This window comes from Hordeum vulgare, chromosome 7H (assembly GCF_904849725.1).
Source record: "Hordeum vulgare subsp. vulgare chromosome 7H, MorexV3_pseudomolecules_assembly, whole genome shotgun sequence".
In the NCBI taxonomy this organism is placed as follows: domain Eukaryota; kingdom Viridiplantae; phylum Streptophyta; class Magnoliopsida; order Poales; family Poaceae; genus Hordeum; species Hordeum vulgare.
Window position 1 is genome coordinate 7,091,594 of NC_058524.1, and position 20,025 is coordinate 7,111,618.

At 42.9% G+C, this 20,025-nt stretch overlaps 1 protein-coding gene across 2 annotated transcripts; it reads right to left on the minus strand.

Moving 5' to 3' along the window:
* Positions 1–522: 522 nt before the first annotated feature.
* LOC123413555 (membrane protein of ER body-like protein) lies at positions 523–6,353 on the minus strand. Of its 2 annotated transcripts, XM_045106485.1 has the most exons (10): positions 5,699–6,353; positions 3,988–4,131; positions 3,213–3,746; positions 2,953–3,126; positions 2,679–2,837; positions 2,361–2,597; positions 1,974–2,069; positions 1,575–1,889; positions 1,377–1,438; positions 523–1,244 (listed from the first exon to the last, which is right to left on the minus strand). In XM_045106485.1, exons 1-10 carry the CDS (start codon positions 6,012–6,014, stop codon positions 768–770), a joined length of 2,514 nt encoding a protein of 837 aa, XP_044962420.1. In that variant the 5' UTR covers positions 6,015–6,353; the 3' UTR covers positions 523–767. The 2 variants fall into 2 exon arrangements, with proteins under 2 accessions (XP_044962420.1, XP_044962421.1); XM_045106486.1 differs by lacking the exon at positions 3,988–4,131 and having other exon boundaries at positions 5,699–6,351.
* Positions 6,354–20,025: the final 13,672 nt, after the last annotated feature.

Here is a 20,025-nt window from a genome sequence, read left to right on the forward strand (position 1 = left end):
GATTACTAATGATCCATTACCCTTGAAAACTTGAAGATAATTACCTACTGCCACCGCCTCCGTCCTCCAAACATGCCCACCTAGATTAGTACATTTGCAGCTAAAAAACAGAGGACAGACATGTCATTGTACAATATATAAAACCTGGATTACAGTTTATATAATCTGACCTCCAAACATGTCCACCTAGATTATTTTTATAAACCAGATTATATAATCTATCTTCATAATCCAGATTATTATAATCTATTGTGGTTCCAAACAGGACCTAACAAGGACTCGATCCACCCGTTTCAAAGTACCTGCAGCAACAGCAGAGTCTATCGTCCCAATGACATCAACGGCAAGTAGCAACCAAGTTACCAAGCCATTGGTTCTAACGGAGAAACTACTCCAAAATCTTTGTCCAGTGATCGGTTTGTGTTAATTTTCAACTTTATGTATGAATCTCGTGCCCACCGTGCAAGTTCATGTAGTACCAAAATTGTAATGACATTTTAATCTTCATCCAGAACAGGTGGGTTACGATCTTCAAAAACATGGCATATTTTTATAGTACGTAACACTGAACTTCTTGTTCTCCCTGCTCACAAACATGCTGACAAACATCACCAGGATACCATGAGAAGCATCAAAGCTTCAAGTGTACACCAACAAAAACTACAAAAAACAGCTACCAGGTAGCAGAAACTCAAAGATCATGCAGGCACTTCTCTCCTGAACTCACTCATATCTTCTCTTTTTATACCAGCAGAACTTCATACTATTCAGAATGAGGCCCATGCAGACGACCCTGCACCAGCACCATAAGCGAACGGCGACGACAGCCCTGGAGTAGCAGGAGCAGACGAACCGCCTTGCTCAATTATTCCATAGTGCACCAGGAGCCGCGTGATCAGCACGCCGGCGACGTACGACAGCCCCGACGAGCTCACGGCGATGGTCAGGTAGTACATGAGGGTCTTGAAGTAGGTCCTGGTGTGGATGTGCGCCTTTCCGAGCGCCAGCAGAGCGATGCAGGCGAGCGAGGCACCGGCGACGGCCATCATCTTGTTCTCCCGGTCGTTGCTCTCGCGGAACGACAGCCCGTAGAGGACCGGCGGGAGCAGCCCGAACACCATGTATGAGAGCAGGGCCATGACCATGTGGAGCCGGGCTTTGGACCGCCTCCCGAGCTGCAGCCAGTAGTGGCCGACCTGCTCGTCGTTCCCGTCCACGTCTCGGATGTCTCTCAGGTCAGCGATCTGTTATCGACAGGGAAATGATGTGTTACCATTTGAATTCTGAAGTTCGGAGTGCAAGTTTTTTTTTTTTTTGGAATGATCGGTAAGAACAGTGTGAAAATTCAGTTAGAGGGGGGGGGGGGAGTTTATTACATTGTGGAAGATGAGAGGAAGTCCTCCAATAAGGTTGGCTATGCCCAGGATGAATATGTCCACTGCAAATGAAGAAAATGATCTCATTAGCATGAGGGAGTTATATATCCAGATGTAATAACAACATAAGTATACAGTGTCAAAATACTGCAGTTTATGAAGCAAACATGTGGAAGCAAGAAGATAGTAGGAACTGACATGTTTTTGCGCCGCTTGATGCGGCAGCCGAAACAACGGAGAGGCTGGTGACAGACTCCACTAAGCCTCCATACACTATGGCTTTCAGTATATCCCAGTCATCCCTCTGTTGGGGTCTAGGAGGAGTCGGATTCACTTGTTCAGGGACTGATACCACTAAATGATGTGGATCTGTTGCTTGAGGAATCGGCGAGGTTGATATGTCGCCCCTCGCGACATTCGTCACATTCGGGCCATCGACCTTCATTCCTGATGTGTGAACTGAATGGGTTGTAAAGCCATTCTCGGAGGTAGTCATTGCAGTTCTGTGAACATCTGAGCAAATAAAATTACTACTATAAGGTTGCATCTATGAATAAAAGTAGCTAATGCAAACTGATCACGTTTAATTAGACCTACCTTCATGGCCAAGTAGGTGGTGGATTGCACCACCGTCAGGCTTTGAGGGAGGCATTTCACCGGTTACCACTTCCAGTGTGTCTGTGTGGAAGAAACCTGCATGCGATTCTTGTTACTCTAGTCCATTACACTGACAAATTAGTCCTAAACAGACTAGTGATGATGCAATTAATATTGAAAAGTTAAGCTTCCCGATCTATTGCATTGCTGTTTTCTCATGAGAAAAAAAATGTAGGTTTTGGTATATATATACCCCATGAAACTGTACAAACTCTTCTTTGGCATATAATTTTGTGGCTTCTATGCAAATGTAGCCGTTGCAGCTTATTACCGATAAAGTACACATCTGTGGACCCATAAAACAAAAGAATGTTGCACGCCACGTACCTGTAGCAGACGCCGTGTGAGATGATGTGTTTGTAGAGGATGATGAAGCAGTTGCTTTCGTGGTTGTAGTTGTGATGATTGTGGTGGTCTGATGCTCCGACGATGACTCGACAGTCGAGTGCTCTGGGTTAGCAACTGTGCCCTGACTATGATGAACATAGGATGTGCTGGATTCAGTTTTAGTGGTTGTATCATTGGAGTTCTGTGTCACTGACTGCAGTGGCATCGTCGCTGGATCTGCGATGTGTTAAATTGGTCAGCTGATGAAACGGAGCATCAGTTGCATATAAAATGGTCACGACAACATAAGTTACACACCTGTAGTAGCTTGGTTCTCTGAATGTGATTCAACTGCCAAATGCTCTGGTTTTACAACCGTGCCATGACTATGATGAACATATGAAGTGCTAGATTCCGTTATCGTGGTTGTATCGTCAGAGCTCGGAGTACCGGGCAGCAGTGGCACTATCAATGAATCTGCAACATGTCGAATTGTTCAGCTGATGAAGTAGAGCATCAATTGCGAGCTAATTAATAGTTACACATAATTTTCATTAATAATTTTGCAGGAGAACATATATAGGTTACATACCAGCAGCATGAGCAGTTTGGTTTGGGCGATCTCCTGGCTGGAAACAAGACAGAAGCCAGCTTGTGCAATTTTCAGAGCGAGGAGGCGTGTCCTCTGATGCAGGAGGAGGAAGACCATCAGGTTGTCCGCCCACATCCCTCCACCCAAATATACGGAATATGTTGAAACTGCATCCTGGTGACAAGAACTAAACGTTAAGCCACTCCCAATTGCAATAAAATATTAAAGTCATAAAACTGGACTAGGAAAGTTACTGATACCTGTTGGAATGAAGAAGGAGAAGCATGACAAACATCTGAATACGTCGGGTGGTGCTCCCTCAACCCTATCAGGCGAAGTAACAGGAGGCACTGCTCCTTTAAAATCCGGTCTCTTTAGTGGTTCGCCGGTGGGTGAAGTTGGTACACTCCTTTTCCTCTTCTTCAGGATCACCCTCCGAGTTATGCACGACTGGCACATGGGACACTGCAGTTCATAGGTTTCTTGCTCATCCAAAATCTTCTCCAGGTCATACTCTTCGACCTTCGCTTGAGCCTCGGCGACCTGTCCGTCCTTGTTAACTTCAGATGGATAAATTTCAGTCTTGTTGATTTCAAACATGTATTCTATCTTTGGTTTAGCGCCATTGGGGGCCTGATGAGAACCATTCGAGTGCGATCCATTGTCTAACTTGCCATTGCCTGGACCATGATTAATTTCTTGAGCATTTCCCTTTTCATGTGCTTCAAGCCCTTTGCCTTTTGGAGTCCAAGTTCTATTTGTGTCTCCTTTTTCAGCACTAGATCGCATCGTTCCTGTGACATGATAACCGGCAGTTACTTCAGTAATGATATTAGGGACTGAAAAAAGAGAGCAATATCAGTACTAAGACAAACGCTGTGAAGCAATTTTTTGTTTTATTTTGTGCAGCAAGAAACTTTGAAAAAATGACACACAGAAAGCAAGACATACAGGCAAGTTTGCCAGGTAAACTGAAGATAATCACTGCCATCCTAAATTTTTCTTATCACCATATTGTTGGGCCTCGGCACTAACCTCTGTTCATTGAACCATAAGACGGTTCTTTCTGAACTAACGATTTGGGGATTTGGTGGTGATAGCCCCGATGGTCCAGGATACCATTTCCGCACGGACTAGCCAAGCGGTATGTCCAGTCGCAGTGCCGGCACTTCCATAGCCCTTCAGTCAAGCAATAGAAAGCTAATTTCACTATACATATTAAGAGAGAACCGGTGTCCAAGTCTAATGGAAGAAAGCAGAGCTTTCTAATTCACAACTCAATGATAATTTGTAAGAAGAAACTTTCGTCTCAAGGAGTCACTGTCATCATCCGCGCCGAGAGGGTATACCTATCATTGTATTGAGCGGTATGCAAAATAGTTTCCTAGATAGTTTTGAGTGAGGCCTAGATTAGTTGAGAGTGATCTTTAAGTAACCCAATGAAAGCAAGAGTTGGCAGGCAGGAAGGGGATGTTGGTACCAATCACCATCAAATGCCCTACCCACCATGTGATCCCTAATGAGCAAGTTAGCATGTGCTTCCCATGTCAGGTATAATGTTCTTATTTTCTGGTTTCTAAAGAATAACAAAAATGTCAAGAATACCAAATGCAATATAATCACTGCAGCTTATCCCCAGCTAAATCTGAGGGAACAGAAACAACAGCAGTAAATTTTTGCACATTGTTTTCATCCAGAGTACTAGAAATCAGACATGCTGACAAAGTTAGTTTTCCCAGCACACATGGGTTATTTTTAGAGAAGGTTCCAGATTTCTTTCCAGAAATGAACAGAAGAGAAGTTGCAAATAGGGCCTGAAGTGCAGCAGGGGTTCTCTCCTACAGACAATAATTCAGAAAACGATCCTTTCTGAATAGACGATATGGGATTCGGGTACGATTTTGGCGGCGATAGCCTCGACGATCTACGGTTCCGTCCCCACACGGACTAGTCAAGCGCTACGTCGACGCGCAGTGCCCGCACTTCCACGATCCTTGAGTAAACCAATACTAAAAAGCTAGTTTTACTTGCACAAAGAGAGAAAACCGGTGTTTAATCAGAGAAAACAGAGTCCCTGTAGTTCCTATCTCAAGTACTCAACTATGTGTCGACCTAAAGTCATAGTCATATCTACCCCTGAAGGCTACATATGGGGTTTGTGGTCAAGAACAATGTGCTCCCATTTAATTTTGACTGAGAGGGATCTGTAGCTGCATCCTGTAGCCAAATCAAACCAAGATTTTTCAGGAGCTGTTGCCATCTATCATTATCTGTGCCTTACATTACATAGGAGTGCCATCTGCTACTGGTGTCCTTTTTTCTCTTGTTTGATTCTTCTAGCACCGAAGGCAATGATATAGCCACTGCATCCCAGGCAGGAACAGTAGGGTTGAAGTCCCCACTTTTTTTTAAAAAAAATGTCCCTACATTTTTCATTAAAAGACTATTTCTTGCTAGCCAGGTATGGACATGGATCATGTGCTTGCCAGAATTGGACAGGAGAAGTTTGAAGCAGAGCCTATAATGCAACATGAGGGATTTTTTTCCCAATTAATCCTCTGGAAAAAACAATGCTACATCCAGCAAGGAAGGGGAGCGGCTAAAAATTAGCCTCCATCTATCAATCAATCAATCAATTAATTAATCGAAATTTGTGTTCATCCTTATCTCGTTCTTCCTCCCATGAGGAAAAAATAATTAAGCAGGGGAGGGGAGGGGGGACGGAGAAGCAGAGCAAAGATCTCACCTTTGGCTGGATCGAAGAAGATGCTCTTGTGCTGCTGCTGCTCCTCCACCGCCTCTCCTTCTCCCCCGACTCTGGCATGGTCTTCTTCTCCGCCGCCATTGGCGTGGTGGGCGCCGTTGCCGTTGCCGTTGCCGTTGCCATTGCTGCTGCCGTGGTCGTGGGCGAGGTCCGGCCGCTTCCTGATCTTTCTGTTCAGCGGCTCCTCCACCTCATCAGCGCCGCCGCCGCCGTGTTCCTCCTCCATGATCTCCACCTCCTCCTTGAACTGGCCCCAGGGCTGCTGCGTATGCGCGCCGGCCTCCGCCGCCACCTCCATCGTCCCTCCCCTTCCTTCCCTGCGACAAGGCTAGGCTAGGCAAGGGCCAAGAAAGCTCCTCTGTTTCTTGGTCTCCTTCTGCCTCAGCGACTCTGCCCCGCTCCCAAGAAGGGGGATGGGGATTTTATACCGGCGCTGGCAGTGGCACCAGCAGCAACCATGCCCCTGTGTGGTGGTGTGGCCGCGTGGGGAAGAAGCTGCTGCTCCTCGCCATCAACCAATCGACGGCGTCGCTGTCGGGCCTGGAGATGGCTGCGCCCGTGGAGAGCGCCGCCTTGACTTGACTCTGGGTCTTAGTGAGATCCTCCGTCGTTTATCATGCTCCGGCACACTGTTGCTGATGAGATGAGATGAGATGAGAGCAGAACAAAGCGCATTGATTGCAAACCACCAAAAGCCTGCCCCACCTGTCGGTTACACGGGATCCGTCTCATTACCTTGATTCAGGTGAAGAACATGACACCAGGGCACAGTGCTGCTAAAGTTGTGTTTGATGAATGCTAGGGCAAGCAGTAACTACCAACCACTTGGGTTTAGTGTGTCTCTCCTTCCTGGCTAGAAGTATTTGATTTTGTTCCTTATCCTTCATGGCTTCTTCTTTTTTGAAATGACAGTACCATTTCTCCTAGAGACCATACATTTCTCCTAGAGACGATCTACCACGACCTTTCTCGTCCCCCTTACAAGGCGACCACGCCAACGCCTTCCTCGCTTCGATATTTGCTCGTGAGCCCATGGATTTGCCTTCTCTCTATTTGCCGCTCCGCGGTTGGTGGTGAGGAGGTGAATTTTGGTGTCTCTGCTCCGGCTAGTAGATAGATTAGAGTTTTAGTTCTGGCATACGTGTCGTTCGGGCGGATGTCGCCGCTTCTTCTTCGGGTGAGTCTTCTGAACTTCGACCCTCATCAAGTTCGTCCGTCGGGACGGATTAGATGAAGCTATGACGTAGATTCCTGCCAGCTCCTCGAGGTTAGGATTTCTTATCATATGTATCGATGACAAGATTGGTGTCAGCCTCCTCAGATCGTTTCATGGGTTCAACATGACGATTGCAGCTTTGAGGCACGGGTCCTTAGGACCCACGAAGACTGCTCAACTATTATCGACAAGGTCATGCCGGCTCCGGTATGGGGGCGGTGGCAATGGCAAATCGGCGGATTGTTCTGACATCGACAATGGCAGTTTGATGGTTCATTAACCTTGATGTATTTTTTATTATGTTTGAGGTACTTGTACTTCCGGTGAGCTACTTTTGTAATAGAGTTGAGTCATATTTTACAAATATATTTTTTCCTTTTTTTTCTTTGATGAAACTATGTGTATGTGTGTGTGTCAGCGCAGCGTGTGTGTGTTTGTTCCTCGCTGTCTCGTAGTCTGAACTGATCGAAAGATATGGTTGACGAACTTTACAATGTCACCTAAAAAAAATGTAGACCCATGCTGGCCACAGCTTCAGAATTTTGAACAAGTACATATGGCTGAATATATATTCTTAATGACATCGGTCTTCTCTTGCTGAGTCTAACCTGAGAGATTTAAAAAAAATGCTACACATTCATAATTTTTTTTGAATTTACAAAAAAAACTAAGTAAATTACACTTGCACATTTTTTATATATTTTTTCTTAAACCTGGAGCATGGAGATGTGCCCTACAACTAAACCTGTGAGTAGGAAGATCTTCGGTTTTCTAGTAAAGAAAGTGGGAAAACTAGTGCTAGGAGGAAGAGCTGGAGAGCCGAAAGAGTGAGAGAAAGTGACTTTTGATGAGACATGCATGATCTAACATAAGAGAATTGTTATTACTATCATTATTTGGGTAAAGACTTCCTCGTCAACTAATTAGCTGGCAGAAAGGGATGGTTGCCATGTTGTGGAGTTGATTAATTAGTAAACTTTAATACAAATCCTATATAGTATCTACTAAGAGAGTGATTCCCGCTACTTCTAAATTTTAATTATCTCAGTTTGGGTGCTTCCACATCATCAAAATTGTTGTATCCGCTAGATTTACAAACTTTCTCCATTAGCATATGCCTCAAGGCAGGATTTAAATTGCTAGATATAGATATGTTATAATTGCGCTAGAGCTTTTTGGGAGGCTCGAAACCGAAGCGATGACACTTTATACCGCTATACTGTCAAATAGTTACCTTATTTGGCACAGCTATGACCGCTATACGGATCCCTCAATTGATCGTGCACTAGAGTTTTCTCCATAAGATGATGGAGCGAACATCGAAGGCTAATTTTAAGAACTAGTTAATCAAATGACTACCTAAAAAGTTAAAAAAAGCTCATGTATATTTCTTATCCCACATGTAAAACTTAGCCACATTAGTTAGTAGTTACACATTTATTCCTCCCCAGATATATTAATCACTAGAAGAGTTGGGAGCGCCTTGCTGCGTTGTTGGTGTTGCTGGGTTTTCAAAAATATTCTACTCCATCTGCTTCAAACATAAAGTGTATTAGTTAAAAAAGTAAAATCTCTTGCAGTTTGGTCAAATTTGTAGAAAAATATATCAATATACATAATATAAAATCAGTACCATTAGATTAATCATGAAATACATTTTCATATTTTATTTATTTTGTATTGTGGGTACCGGTGTTTTTTGACTCTAAACTTGGTCAAAGTTAAAGAAATTTGACTTTTCAAAAGGTTCATACAGCTTATGTTTTTAAACTAAGGGAATATTTGGCTTAGCGAGCAGGGGAGATGAAGGAGTGTGTATTCTTTTTATTTACATATAATGCGGTATTTTAGTGGGCCTTTCATGGTGTGAATTTGTGTTATTTGCTAATCAACCAGACTTATGCAGGGAAATTGTGTACATTGGTGGATGCATGTATTATATTGGTGCTACAGTATCACATATTGATGTTTATTTCTCTAGGTGACGAGGGTGTGCGCGGGATTTATATCATTGACCCAGTGAAAATTGTGTACCAAATCTAAAATTAAATATCTCAATCGAATGGGAGAGCTTCAAAATTAGAAAGTGTAGTGAACTAAAAGAATCGAATGAGAGCGCTTCTTTCAGAGAAATGACAACTGTTGATCCGATGAAAATTAGGTGACGCAATTTTAAGTTACAGACCTTAATTGATTGTAAGGCATCTAAAATTAGAGAGCATAGTGTATTAGATGATCCGTCAACCAACAATTCCACCTCCATATTAATTATGTGTTGATGTGCCATGTGTGCGGCGTCCGTGTGGACATGCTTGACTGACCATTTGTCTTAATTGATTATTGTGGGCACATCCCAACAACATTTGCCACTGTTTATTCCCCAACGTAACACGCAAACAACCCAAGCTCGATCCAAGATGGGTGTACAATATATTAATCAAAATGACTGTTGCCAAAGTTGAAACGAACTGCGGCTTTACTTTGGATGATGAGAGAGAGCAGAAGATCGTGTATCATGTGAAGAGGCAGAGATTGTTGTTGCCCGGAAGCAAGTACACGACTACATACACAGCCTGGGTCACCTGTCCGTCTATCACATGGCCCCCTCCTATGACTAATTTAATATAGATGGACTGAACTGAATGTAGAGCCAACCAGCAGCCATTACTAATTTATTATTTTGTTAATTGGTCCCTAAAAGAAATAACTCTTTTATGATGTCATTGAGATGACATATAGCTCTGACGGTGAGATCGCCTGTTTTTTCATTTCTGTTTTTTTTTTCTCTTCTTCTTCTGAAATTCAGGTGAGTTAGTTTGAGCATGCATGTGCTTGAGGAAGGATGGGAGCGTATGGCTTACTATGATCGTTTTGGCTATGTAGAAATGATGTGATTTTTAATGACAAATATTTTGTAGGTGGTTTTCCGTTGTACGCACTTGCTTCATATGAGGTCTACGCTACAACATGTGGAGTATCAATCGCTGTTCAAGGTGGCGTGTACGTAGTTGGAGCAGGTGGCTACGGAGGTTTTTATCCAACATAGACGGCAACACAATCTCCGGATCGGTCCACCCTCCCTTTCGACATAGGCATAGTGTCTGTCAAGACTCTATTGAAGCCGAATTGTCGATATTTTACCTTTCGCTTTGTCGGATTGCTGGTAGTTGATTGTGTGCATTCTAATTATATAGAGGCCGGGTGATACTCATAATGATTTGTATCCGCTTAATGCTATATTTTTAAGATAATAAAAGCGCCCTTTATCAAAAAAATATGCTTGAGAAAGCAACTGTACTTTGCTTCTTACAAATACTGTAGTAGAGTAGAACTGGACTGGAATACTGTACGGTATCATCATCTATATGGTCTTCAGGTATGAGTTGACTCAAGGGAGTATGTTTGAATGAGTTGAAGGACTATCATGTGAACACAGCCCTGCTTGTTGTGGCTTACATGGCAAGATTGATGCGACCCGTATATATGGAATAAACTGAAACAAATAAAACTAATTCTCGGTCTTATCTCGACGAGTCCCCTTAGAAATAAACCGATCGCCAATTCGTAGAAAAAACCCTTCCAATAAATACAAATATGTCAGGCCTACAAATGGGCTACAAAGAAACTAAGGACCTCTGCATCCTCAACTAATAGCCCCTTCTGAATTTCACTAGGTGGGCTCCCCTCCCCTTTCCTTTCCCAATTAAATATCCCCACATCAGGCATACGTACGGTGCATTTTTTTTAGAAAAAGAGGATTTTCCCCGACCTCCGTATCAATTGATGCATGCAACCTTCTATTATTAAAAAGGCGTTCAAATAGTTCAGAAGTCTAGTACAAACTCACATAGAGCTATAAACATGCAACAAGTAGTGAAATAAAAATATGCCACAACACGTACGATGCATAACAATATGTCTGTGTGGATGTATAGCATACTTCTTCAAACTAGAGATGATACACCACGTGTAGTTGTGGAAATTCTGTGCAGTAATTTTTATGAGATTTGGCATTATGGAATTTTAGTATTGGAATTAGCAATATGAGGTTGAAACTAAAGTACATATAATTTACTATATTTAACTATTATATAATTGTAGAATATTGATTAGATATGAGTAACATGCATGGTGTAAGGAAAATCTTTTTCTATGCATAGTGTCTGGTGAGATGGCATAGTCGTTGCATGTTGAGGGAACTAAATTTGGCGGGGCATGCATGATGACATGATGAGTTGGCATAGTTCCGTGTTAAGATAACTGAATTAATAATAGGGATTAACTACTTAGGTATATTTGGTCTGATGCGGTGGTGATTTTTTTCATTCCGTGACATGATTGCCGTGGTTCTGTGGTTTTTACTCGGGGAAACGAGAGTTAATTATATTGGCACTAACCTGGGTACAAAATGTAATACATCCTTTAATGAATTCGGCGACTAAATGTTTATTATTTATTAGCTTGACGTATGGTGAAGAAAGAACCACCAACAACACGTTATTAACAGATGTGTTGTAAAATGTGTGTTTTTCTCATTTTTGCTTGTTTTCTACGTGTTTCATAAAAAAAAATGGACGGTCACAGCTTGAAAATTGTGTCATGTATTCATGGAATGAATGTAACACGATACCACTCTCCCTTACACTGTTAATGTGCGTACGGCCTTCCCTAACCACATTGTTCTCATGCCCCATCTTTCTCCCGCATCGTCATCAACCTCCTCATACAGACGTGCACTTCTGCCATCGCAGAGCGAATAGAGTAGAGGTGCCAACACATTTTGTGTCACCCCACGCGCTCTAGTTTTAGCGAACCCACAAGGTGGCTTGTTTCCGGTCGATGAGCTGCTGGCCAATCTCCCTCTCCTCCACACGGGTCCCTCAGCTGATCGTGCATGAGAGTTCGCTCCATAAGATGATGGAGCGAACATCAAAGGCTCATTTTAAGAATTCATTAATCAAATGACTACCTAAATGTAAATTAGAATAGAACTTTTTGTATCCTCTCGTGGAGACAAAGGTTAGTGAAAGAGGATCGAATAGAATTATGTGTTGATGTGTGCAGCATCCGTGCGAACACGCTTGACTGGAGAAGTGCCATGATTAATTAATCAACATTACTGATGAGTACTCCCTCCGTCACAGTTTATAAGGCGTGCACGTGTACCTAGGACGTCAATTTGACTTATATAAAATATATTATTTAACATAAAAATTATATCATTAGAAAATAGAACATCTAAAGTTTTTAATGATATATTTTTTGTTTTCGAAAAGGAGGCCTTGCCCCGGCCTCTGCATCGAGTGATGCATACAACCATATATTAATCAAACTAAGTATCCAATAAATACAGAGAATATAAAAAGAAAAAAAAGAGATACATGGCGAACATCGCGCCGCAGCCTGGAATGGCTAAAATATCAAGATGACTAAACACCTATCCTATTAATATGCCGCCACCCAAACCGGTTGAAGATACCCTGTGCTACCATCTCCCAGCGGGCACACCCAGTAACCATAAGCTCCCTGGCTGCCACAGGAGTTAGTAACGACCCTGTGCGGATCAGTGCGGTAATTCGGTAGATAACCTACAAGAATTGGATATCACGAGTTCTGTTAAAAACCAAATCATTTCTGCTATTCCATAAAGCCCAAAGAAGAGTACATGCTCCGACACGAATAGATTTAGCCAATTGAACATCAATTCCCTGTAACCACGTTCCAAATAACGAGTTCAAGTCAACAGGAGGAGCGGTGTTAAAAGCAATGTGAATAGATCGCCAAACAAGTTTAGCCAAAGGACATTCGAGAAAGAGGTGGTGAATACTTTCTAGGCTTGGACAGAAAGAACATCTGGAACTTCCTTTCCAATTCCGTTTGGCCAAATTGTCCTTAGTTAAAATAACTACCTTGTGAACAAACCACAAGAAAACTTTAATTCTAAGAGGGATCCTAACCTTCCAAATATGTATTGATTTTGGAATTGGTACTGAATCAATGAGATCGGAATACATGGATTTAACCGTAAACAGCCCATTTGTTGTTAATCTCCAGGAGATTCGATCACACCTATCAGAAATATTAACCTCCATTAATCTTCTAATTAGATGCAACCAGGAAACCCATCTATCCCCAACTAAAGATCTGCGGAATTGAATATTAAGGGGAATCTCCCGCAATACAGCCGCAACTGTCACTTGTCGATGTTGGGCGATATGGTACAACCGCGGATATTGAACAGCCAGAGGCGATTCTCCTAACCAGGTGTCTTCCCAGAATCTAGTCAATTCCCCATTTCCAATGACGAACCTCGATCTGTGGTAGAATGAGCTTTTTACCCGCATTAGACCCTTCCAGAATGGCGAGTCAAAAGGTCTCGCTTCTACCTGCGATAACGATTTGGAGTGCAGGTACTTGTTTGAAAGAATTTCCACCCACATTCCATTGGTTTCCATTGACAATCTATACAGCCACTTGCTAAGCAGGCATTTATTTTTAGTTTCCAAATTTTCAATACCTAATCCTCCTTGATCTTTAGGACGGCAAATAATATCCCATTTCGCCAATCTATATTTAGTCTTAACCTCATCACTCTGTCAGAAAAAGCGAGAGCGGTAAAAATCCAATCTTTTCCGTACCCCGACAGGTATTTCAAAAAAGGATAGGAGGAACATAGGCATACTTGTTAATACCGAATTCACCAAGACTAATCTGCCTCCATAAGAAAGAAGCTTGCCTTTCCAAGTAGTAAGTTTCTTTTCAAACCGTTCCTCGATACATTTCCACTCCGCATTAGATAGTTTACGATGGTGAATGGGGATTCCTAAGTATGTAAAAGGAAATTCCCCTGCCACACATCCGAACAACTGGTTATATATGTGTTGTTGCTTTTTGGCTTCCCCAAAACAAAACAACTCACTTTTATTAAAGTTAATCTTCAACCCAGACAACTGCTCAAAAAGGCACAAGATGAGTTTGAGGTTTTTGGCTTTGAGTAAATCGTGCTCCATAAAGAGAATCGTATCATCAGCATATTGTAGAATTGAAACTCCCCCATCCACCAGATGAGGTACTAATCCAGAAACAAGGTCTTTTTTGTTAGCTCTCTTGATCAACAGAGCCAACATATCCGTAACGATATTGAAGAGAATGGGAGACATAGGGTCACCTTGTCTTAATCCCTTTAGTGTCTGGAAGAAGTGACCAATGTCGTCATTGACCTTGATCCCGACACTCCCTCTTGTGATAAAGGAATCTATGTGTTTTCTCCAAACCTCATCGAACCCCTTCATCCGCAATGTTTGTTGCAAGAAAGACCATTTGACTTTGTCATATGCCTTTTCAAAATCCACTTTAAAGATAACTCCATCTAGTTTCTTTGAGTGCATTTCGTGCAGAGTCTCATGTAGAACCACTACCCCTTCAAGTATATTACGCCCAGGCATAAACGTTGTTTGCGAAGATAGCACGACAGAGTGTGCCATCTTCGTTAGTCTATCCGTTCCAACCTTTGTGAAAATTTTGAAACTAACATTAAGCAAACAAATCGGGCGAAACTGCTCAATACGAGACGCTCCTTCCTTCTTTGGTATCAACGTAATAGTACCAAAATTCAAATGGAAGAGTTGGAGATTGCCAGCATACAAATCATCAAACATAGCCATAAGGTCCTTCTTAATGATGTGCCAGCAGTGTTTGTAAAATTCTGCCGGAAACCCATCCGGACCAGGAGCCTTACCACACTTCAAACCTCCTATCGCATCTAACACCTCTTTCTCCGAGAATGGAGCAGATAGAGACTCATTATCAGCCTCCCCAACTTGGGGAATATCTGCTACCTGGTACTCGTCCATAGTCACAAAACTATCTTGATGAGCACCGAACAACTGTTTATAATAGTTAGAGATATATAATTTTAGGTTCTCATGACCAACTATGGTGCCTTCATCCTGTTCAAGCTGCACTGTCCTCTTCTTTCTGTGCTTGCCATTAGCTATTAAATGAAAGAACTTAGTGTTATTATCCCCAAGAATAATAGCTTTAACTTTAGCTCTATTCGCCCACTTCATCTCCTCCTCTCTGAGAAGAGAACGGAGCCTTTGTTCAGCCTCAAATCTTAGTTGACGTTCATTTCCATCCAAAACAGAGATCTCTGCTTTTCTATCCAGCTCATCGATAAAGTTTATGAGCCTATCTCTCTCATCTTTATATGTCCCCGAGACATGCTTGGCCCAACCGCGAAGGTATTGTCTCAGGTGTCTAATTTTATTTTGCCAACGTTGTATACTCGTTGAATCGCCCAAAGACCTATTCCATTCCCTGTGAACCAGGTCCATAAATCCCTCCCTTAAGAACCAGCTGGACTCGAAAGAAAAACTATCTCGATTACCCAGGTATAACGCATCCCCAGTATCCAACAACAAGGGGGTATGATCCGAGATCGCCCTTTGGAGTGCACGAACCGTAACCAAAGGAAACTTCTGTTCCCAGTCCACACTGGTAAGAACTCTATCTAACTTCTCAAAAGTTTGATTTGGGAGGGAATTTTCCCAAGTGAAATTCCTACCTGTGAGTTCTATCTCTCGTAGTTCTAGGCTCTCAATAATAGTATTGAACAAGAATGGCCATCTACCATCAAAATTGTTATTATTCTTTTCATAGGCCCAACGGATAATATTAAAATCTCCACCAATCAGTAAAGGCAGTTGTTCATCACATATGCGAACTAAGTCGGCCAAGAATTCAGATTTTAGTTCAGGCTGAGCGGCCCCATACACCGCTACTAGAGCCCACCTGAAACCATCCAATTTGGATGTAATCTTGAATTTAACCGCAAAATCGCCGAATACTACTTCCCTAACCTGAAGTGTATCACATCTAACTCCAAGTAATATCCCTCCAGACCTTCCTCTTGGTGGAAGACAGTGCCAATCAAAGTCAATCCCTGCTGAGAGGGAACTCAGAAACTGAGAGGAGAACTTATCTCTCCCAGTCTCTAGGACGGCAATAAAGTCGAGCTTGTGCTCCGTCGTGGCTTCAGCGAGGAATCTAGTTTTAGCCAAGTCGCGTAGACCTCTGCTATTCCAAAAAATCCCTCTCATCTTTCATCATAGAATTTCTTAGCAGTCTTAAAGCGTGCACTCCTACGAATAGCAGATACCGGATAAACTTTCCTATTCCAGGTCCGTTTAATTTTCTGCCCTTGACCCTAGTCCATATAACCATGATCATCGGAGTCATTATGACCAACACCCTCGTCACCTAAAGTGTTATCAAGAACCGAATCCTGACCTTCATTAAGCTCACCTATAGGGTATAGATTCTGACATAAAGAATTCAGCCCCCCAAGGTTAGAAATCTCTGCATCTGTCATTGGTTTAACCGCGGCTAAATTCCTAACAATATCCAACGCCCTATCAACCTCTAGGTCTAATAATTCATTAATAGATTTCGCAACTTCCGCATTCGTATTACCAAGCGAGACCCCAATGGCTGACGCTTTTTCAATAATTTCAGGAGATGTAAACTGCAAAATAGAATGCTCCAAATTAACCGACATACCTGTTGACGATTCAGCATCCTTCAATTTTGCAATCCTAGACGCCCGATCCATCTGCCAATCATCCGCATCTGGCTGGCTCTGAATCCGGTTGCTAACCCTCCGGTCCGACGTCTTAGGATCTGGAATACCCCCAAACTGTATGACCGCATCCTCAGAAATATGAGGAGACTCCAGCAGCGGAGCCGTCGGAGAATCGACGACCATAGTCCCTGCCTGGGTGGATATACTAGAAAATCCAGAAACCTCCTGCACTGACCCCATACTCGGCACAGACAACGCTGTCCTATCATCCTCCTGTCTGACCTGCAGCAGGTAGCGATCCAAAGAAATCGGCTGTAGACCCACAGCCGGGGAGGAAGGTTGCACCGATGCACCAGCAGCTTGCTTCCCAAAGGACCTCTTCATCTGTGAATCGCCGAGTCTGACCGTCACCGCGTCAGGCAGGAATGAACCAAAGCGTAGCTGAGCCCCAGGAGTCACATCCCCCCTGCTGCCGGCTCAGTCTCCCCCTCCTTCGAATCCAGTGCAGCCGACCCAGAAGCACTAGGAAACTGAGAAGGAAACTGTCCCTTATCTGCATTACCAGCACCGGAATCCCCGTCCATGTCCGGCATGTCAATGTCAGGGTCCACCGCTGTGTGAACAGCTGCCGATGGAATCTCAATCTCAAGACGTAGGGTAAATCTCTTACCCTCGAAAATCCAAAGTACTTCCTCCGGAATCAGTGCACTATCTAGAACACTTACTAACAACCGAACCGCCCCATTAGCCCGAGTGAACACCATATCCACTTGCTCCGTTTTACCAATTAGAGAGCCAAAACTCCAAGCCACAGTAAAATCACTGACTGCCTTAGACGGAGCACCATAAAAGCGAACCCAGACCTGGTCCAGAGGCACCCCTTGAGGCTCATCATCCGCCCAAACATCGAACTCCAGAAATACAACTCGTGCTTGGAACTCTGCACATGCCAAATTTGAGTAGACGGGCCAGATCTTCTTTAGAAGGAAAGACCACCTTAAAGACATAATCTGAAATCACAATCGGCTCCCACCTAAAAGTAGCTGACACCAGATCTCGTAGCTGTTGCACCACCTGGTCAACAGTCATCTTACCACTGGCAACGATGATCTTGCCTATAAGAGCTACATCTGGTGTATGTGTGGAAGTGGAGATAGCAGGGGACTCAAAGAACATCAACTCCTCAGAACAGACCCCATAGATATGCATAACGGGCATCGGACCCTTCAACAGAGGGCATGAGGATGATCCATGCGCGGGCTTAAGACATAGCTCACAAAGCACCGCCGAGCACTCAGACACAAAGTGCCCATTCTCACCACAGCGATAGCACGTTATCTTCTCCTTCTTACGCGCCCACTTTGTTGGGCGATCTGCCCCTTCTATCCGTGGAGGCCCAGTATCTTTGTCTACACCTACATATATTTTTTGTAATATATGTCTTTCATTAAGTTGGTTAAATTGACAACCTAGATACACGTGTCGGACTTATAAACTGAAACGGAGGGAGTATGATAAATAATCAACCAATTAATTAATGTGGGCACAACCCCAACAGCATTTGCCAAGCTCATCCCAAGATGGGATTGAGGAGTAGTAATATACTCCCTCCCTCTCATAATATAAAACGCTATTATACTATGAAACGGAGACCGCAGCTTGACTTTGGATGATGAGAGAGGAGAAGATCGTGTATCATGTGTGCTAGAGATTGTTGTTGCCCGGAAGCAAGTACATGATGGGCACCCTACATACACAGCCTGGGCCGCCTGTCCGTCTATCATATGCATGGGCTCCTCCTGCTTTTTAAGTACAGGGCATGTTAACACGACTAGATGAGCTGAACTGAACCTAGAGCCAACACAGCAACCACCAACCATTATGAATTTATTATCTTGTCAATTAGTCATTAAACACAAATAACTGTTTTATGATGTCACGGGGATGACATAGCTCTGACATAACCTGTACATATTTCTTTTCTTTTCTTTCTCTCGAGATTCAGGTGACACGGTTGGAGCATGTGCTTGACTTGAAATCAACTGTAGTTTGCTTGTTGCAAATAGCAGGCAGAGCTCAACTGTAGTAGTGTGCTGTAGCATCAATATGGTCCTCGCTGTCTCGCGGTATGAACTAATTAAACTCGACCATATGTGGTTGATGAGTTGAAATTAAGACTATCATGTGAACAAGACCCATGCTTGCTGCAGCTTACTTGGCAAGATTGGTGTGTGTGACACGTACATATGGTCTTAAACAAAAACAAATGAAAATATTCTCGTCTCGGTCTTCTCTCAACGTACGAGTCTCCTTAAAAAAAACATTTCTTTAAATAAATGGAAGTTGAGCATTGGCATAAATTCTTCTAGAGAAGATATGTCACATGGCTTACAGCTAAGCCTGTGCGTTGTCGTCGTTTAAGAAGATTGATCACCAATGATCGACTTGGTTTTCTTGTAGACATAAAAGAGATGAGGAGCTAGAGAGCTGAAAGAGTAAGAGAAAGTGACATGTGTCGAGCCATAGTAAATCATCGACACTATTATTACTCTAGTATATCTCTTTCTAGGAGGATTATTATAATTTGGAAAACAAAACTCCTTTTCATTTGTCGGTTTGCTAGCTAGAAAACGACAGTTCCCATGCCGTGGAGTCAATTAATTAATCCGTTAAAATTCAGCTACTTTGCCGTTGCTTGTCCTGTTGATTTGAGCTGTTCAGATCCAATTGCATGTTAGATCATTCGGATGCTAATGTTGTTTATCAGATCGGGTATCTTTCTGTGATAGACTTGTCAATGATTTGGTTGTTCATTGTGAATTCTGATTCTCCTCTGATCAATACCATTAATTTAATGGAATGGAAACGGATTTGGCTTGATTGGAGTATATAGAATGAGAAAGACCGGCTGATATTTAGAATGTGTGTGTGAACACGTTGGACTGATCAACAGTTGGCTGTATTAATTTAATAGAATGGCACGGCACGGCCCGTTTACGTTTTTAAATTTTTTAATATTATATATATAGCTTATAAAATAGCCTAACTGATAAAAAATCGGTCCAAAAACAGCATAAAATCGACCCAACATCAGGCCTGGCATGCCGACTGATCGGCCCGTATAACTCACATGCCGTGCCTCGGTCTGAAGGCTGCGCATGTGGGCCGACCTGGCACGGTCCGGCTAATATTTGTGTCTGGACGGGCAGTGCCGTGCTAGGCCCGTTTATGACCGGGTCGGTCCGTTTGGCCAGGTATGGCACCAACTGCTTAACATTTTGTAATTTGGCCAGTATTATTTGTGACTCGGTGCCATGAAGCAAAAACAGATATTTAACAATTGCTCTTCTTACTTTATATGTATTGAGCTGCTGACTTAATTTTCCCTTGAATTTCATGTAAAAGTTCCCAACCTTTTCTTGGTATGCTTACACAATGCAATGATACAGAAGTGCTCGAATGCTAATTTATTGTTTGTTTTGATTCCTTTTTTTTTGTGCGTCTGATGCA

Bases quoted from the DNA above. Each gene is read 5' to 3' on its own strand.
- LOC123413555 (XM_045106485.1), bottom strand. From the start codon at position 6,014: ATGGAGGTGGCGGCGGAGGCCGGCGCGCATACGCAGCAGCCCTGGGGC. The intron at 2,838-2,952 runs GTATGTAACCTA...GACATGTTGCAG, and splicing joins CCAAACTGCTCATGCTGCTG to ATTCATTGATAGTGCCACTG. The intron at 1,439-1,574 runs GTCAGTTCCTAC...CTTCATTTGCAG, and splicing joins ATCAAGCGGCGCAAAAACAT to TGGACATATTCATCCTGGGC.